At 32.1% G+C, this 2,359-nt stretch overlaps 1 protein-coding gene across 1 annotated transcript; it reads left to right on the top strand.

Moving 5' to 3' along the window:
* The first annotated feature begins 245 nt into the window (after window positions 1-245).
* Window positions 246-2,359, top strand: LOC139897215 (uncharacterized). Its single transcript, XM_071879880.1, has 6 exons — window positions 246-526; window positions 844-984; window positions 1,219-1,399; window positions 1,476-1,595; window positions 1,728-1,865; window positions 2,216-2,359. Exons 2-6 carry the CDS (start codon window positions 968-970, stop codon window positions 2,285-2,287), a joined length of 528 nt encoding a protein of 175 aa, XP_071735981.1. The 5' UTR covers window positions 246-526; window positions 844-967; the 3' UTR covers window positions 2,288-2,359.

Raw genomic sequence — 2,359 nt, 5'->3', positions numbered from 1 at the left:
AAATTAAGAAACTTCTTTTTTAATAGAAACCGGTTCTAAACTTTTGGAACCTCTTTTTACTTAAAAAAAGAGAGGTCTCTTTTTTATAACTTTAGGAACCTTTTTCTTTTTAAAACCGGTTCCAAACTTTTAAAACACCTCTTATTTGTAAAAAATCGGTTCCATTTACATTTGTGCTCTTTTTAAATTGTCAAATAAAACTGGAAAACGAAAAGTACTTTTTATACAGCGGGATCGACCAAAATTCCATCTCCCTCTTAATTACTCTCGTAGACATTAAAAAACCCTAGAACCAAATCGTTCAATCGTTCACCTCTCTATCTAGGCATCTACCCTCTGTATCTCCATCTAACTCGCACAAAACTCCTCCATCTCTCGATCCATCTCCCTCTGCATGTCCATCTTACATCTACCTCTCCATCTTCACTAGCGCCATCACCTACTTCCGTCACTTCATCTCCGTGGTTCAATTAAAGCAGCAATTTTGGTAGATTACAACTGTAACACAAAAATCCAAGCACACATGGTAATTTTTTTTCTCTTTGTTAAAATCATTGTTAGGGTTCGTAAAATTTAGTGTAGAGTTAGTTAAAATCAGTAGTTAGTGTTTGGTTTTGTTAAAAATTGATGTTATTGTTAGCGATTGTTTTGGTTATTCTCAAATTTTGTGTTTCTAGATAAAAAGGAAAGTAGACTTTATGAAATGAAAAGAAATTTGTGATAGTCCTGATGGATTTGTTAAGGATATGATGAACTTGACTTGGATTATCATCATGTTTGTTTGTAAAATTTATGATGTGTTTCCATTTCATCAACTTTATGACTTATGAGTGTTCATTACAGCATGTCTTAAGGTGGCCCGATTACGGAACCGAAATGCATAAACTGAAACTATTAGTTCTAATCAGTATCAGACTATCATCAAGTTTTGAAGAGCGTATACCATCAAAAGAAGCTGGGGGAGTGAATGATAATGATTATCAGGTATGGAAACGATTCTGAAATTAGATGTTGTTAATAATATATGTTACCAGCAGTTTTAGATGAACAATTTTGTTTGATATCATGTATTACAAATACGAACTAAGCACGTAAGTATCTAGTTGTTCATTAATATTATTATTTTGAAGTCCACGCAAATGTGATGATAATTTGATTAAGTTGTTTAAACTAATTGGTGAGTAACTATGTAAACATATGTGTGTAATATGTGCACAGGGAAATTGTGGTTGAAACTAGAGATGGTGTCCAGACAATTATGGACACGTTCCATAGCTTACTACCTAGCAACTGGGTTGAGTCACCTATAATTGATTGCCGGGCTACATTGCTAAATCTGGAGGAAAGGTTAAGGGATAGAGATTCAATCAAGAGAGTGTTTTTTCATAGTGGAATACTGGTTAGTAATAGTTAAAAAAAATTTGTTATGCCGGTAAGGATGCAAACTGAATGTGTTGTTATATTTGGTTTTTTAGAAGGATGGCATGATAAATGGAGATATGTCAGACATTGACTGTTATAATCTGTTTGTGACTAATATCGAAAAAGTTGTGTGTGGAGACAGACAATATAGGGCAGTATCAAACATCGATTTGGTATGTTGATCACTTGTTTCTATTTATGTTTTTAAATTATGTTCATAATATAAATATAAATATATGTTTATGTATAGCTCGAATACTATTTATATATATTATTAAACTTTACAATTACTTTGGTTTTCACAGGTGTTTTTCCCGGTTATACAAGATAGACATTTCTATCTGATTTGTTTCGATTTGAAGGTAGGAAAAGTGGAACTACTATACAATATGATAGATAGGCTTCCATTCGAAGAAAAATACAACGATTACCTGTATAAGCTGGTTAGTGTTTACGTTTGTTCATTCAGGTTTTTAAAATTCTTTTGGTTTTAGAATTGTTAAAGTAATCGATTATTCTACTCATAAGCCTGGTGTGTGGATTTGTTCATGTGTTCAAATGGGACAATAATATCTTCTGCTAACATGTTAATATTTGGCTGGGTTCCCTATAAACACTTCTTTATCTCCAATGTAAACTGGTGTAGTAAATTATTATTATCACTGACATGCACCTTCTTCACAAATATGATGTATTATTTATGGCAAAATGTTCTATGATGCTTTATGTATATTCACATTTTAACCGTTGTAGTAATGGTTCTAACATGTTCTATTATATGTTCTTTTTATAGATACCTTGGATGATTATACAACCGTTTAGCGCGATCGAGTTGGAAAATATCGTTAGTACGTGGATCTCCTAATACTTGTCAAAGCCTTGATTAGTTAAGTTTTTAGTGGTACTTAGTTATTTTAGTTATGATTGTTGAACAGAT

Source organism: Rutidosis leptorrhynchoides, chromosome 3 (assembly GCF_046630445.1).
Source record: "Rutidosis leptorrhynchoides isolate AG116_Rl617_1_P2 chromosome 3, CSIRO_AGI_Rlap_v1, whole genome shotgun sequence".
NCBI classification, from domain to species: Eukaryota; Viridiplantae; Streptophyta; class Magnoliopsida; order Asterales; family Asteraceae; genus Rutidosis; species Rutidosis leptorrhynchoides.
The sequence above is the reverse complement of the archived record's forward strand: the minus strand, read 5'-3'. Positions and strand labels throughout refer to the sequence as shown.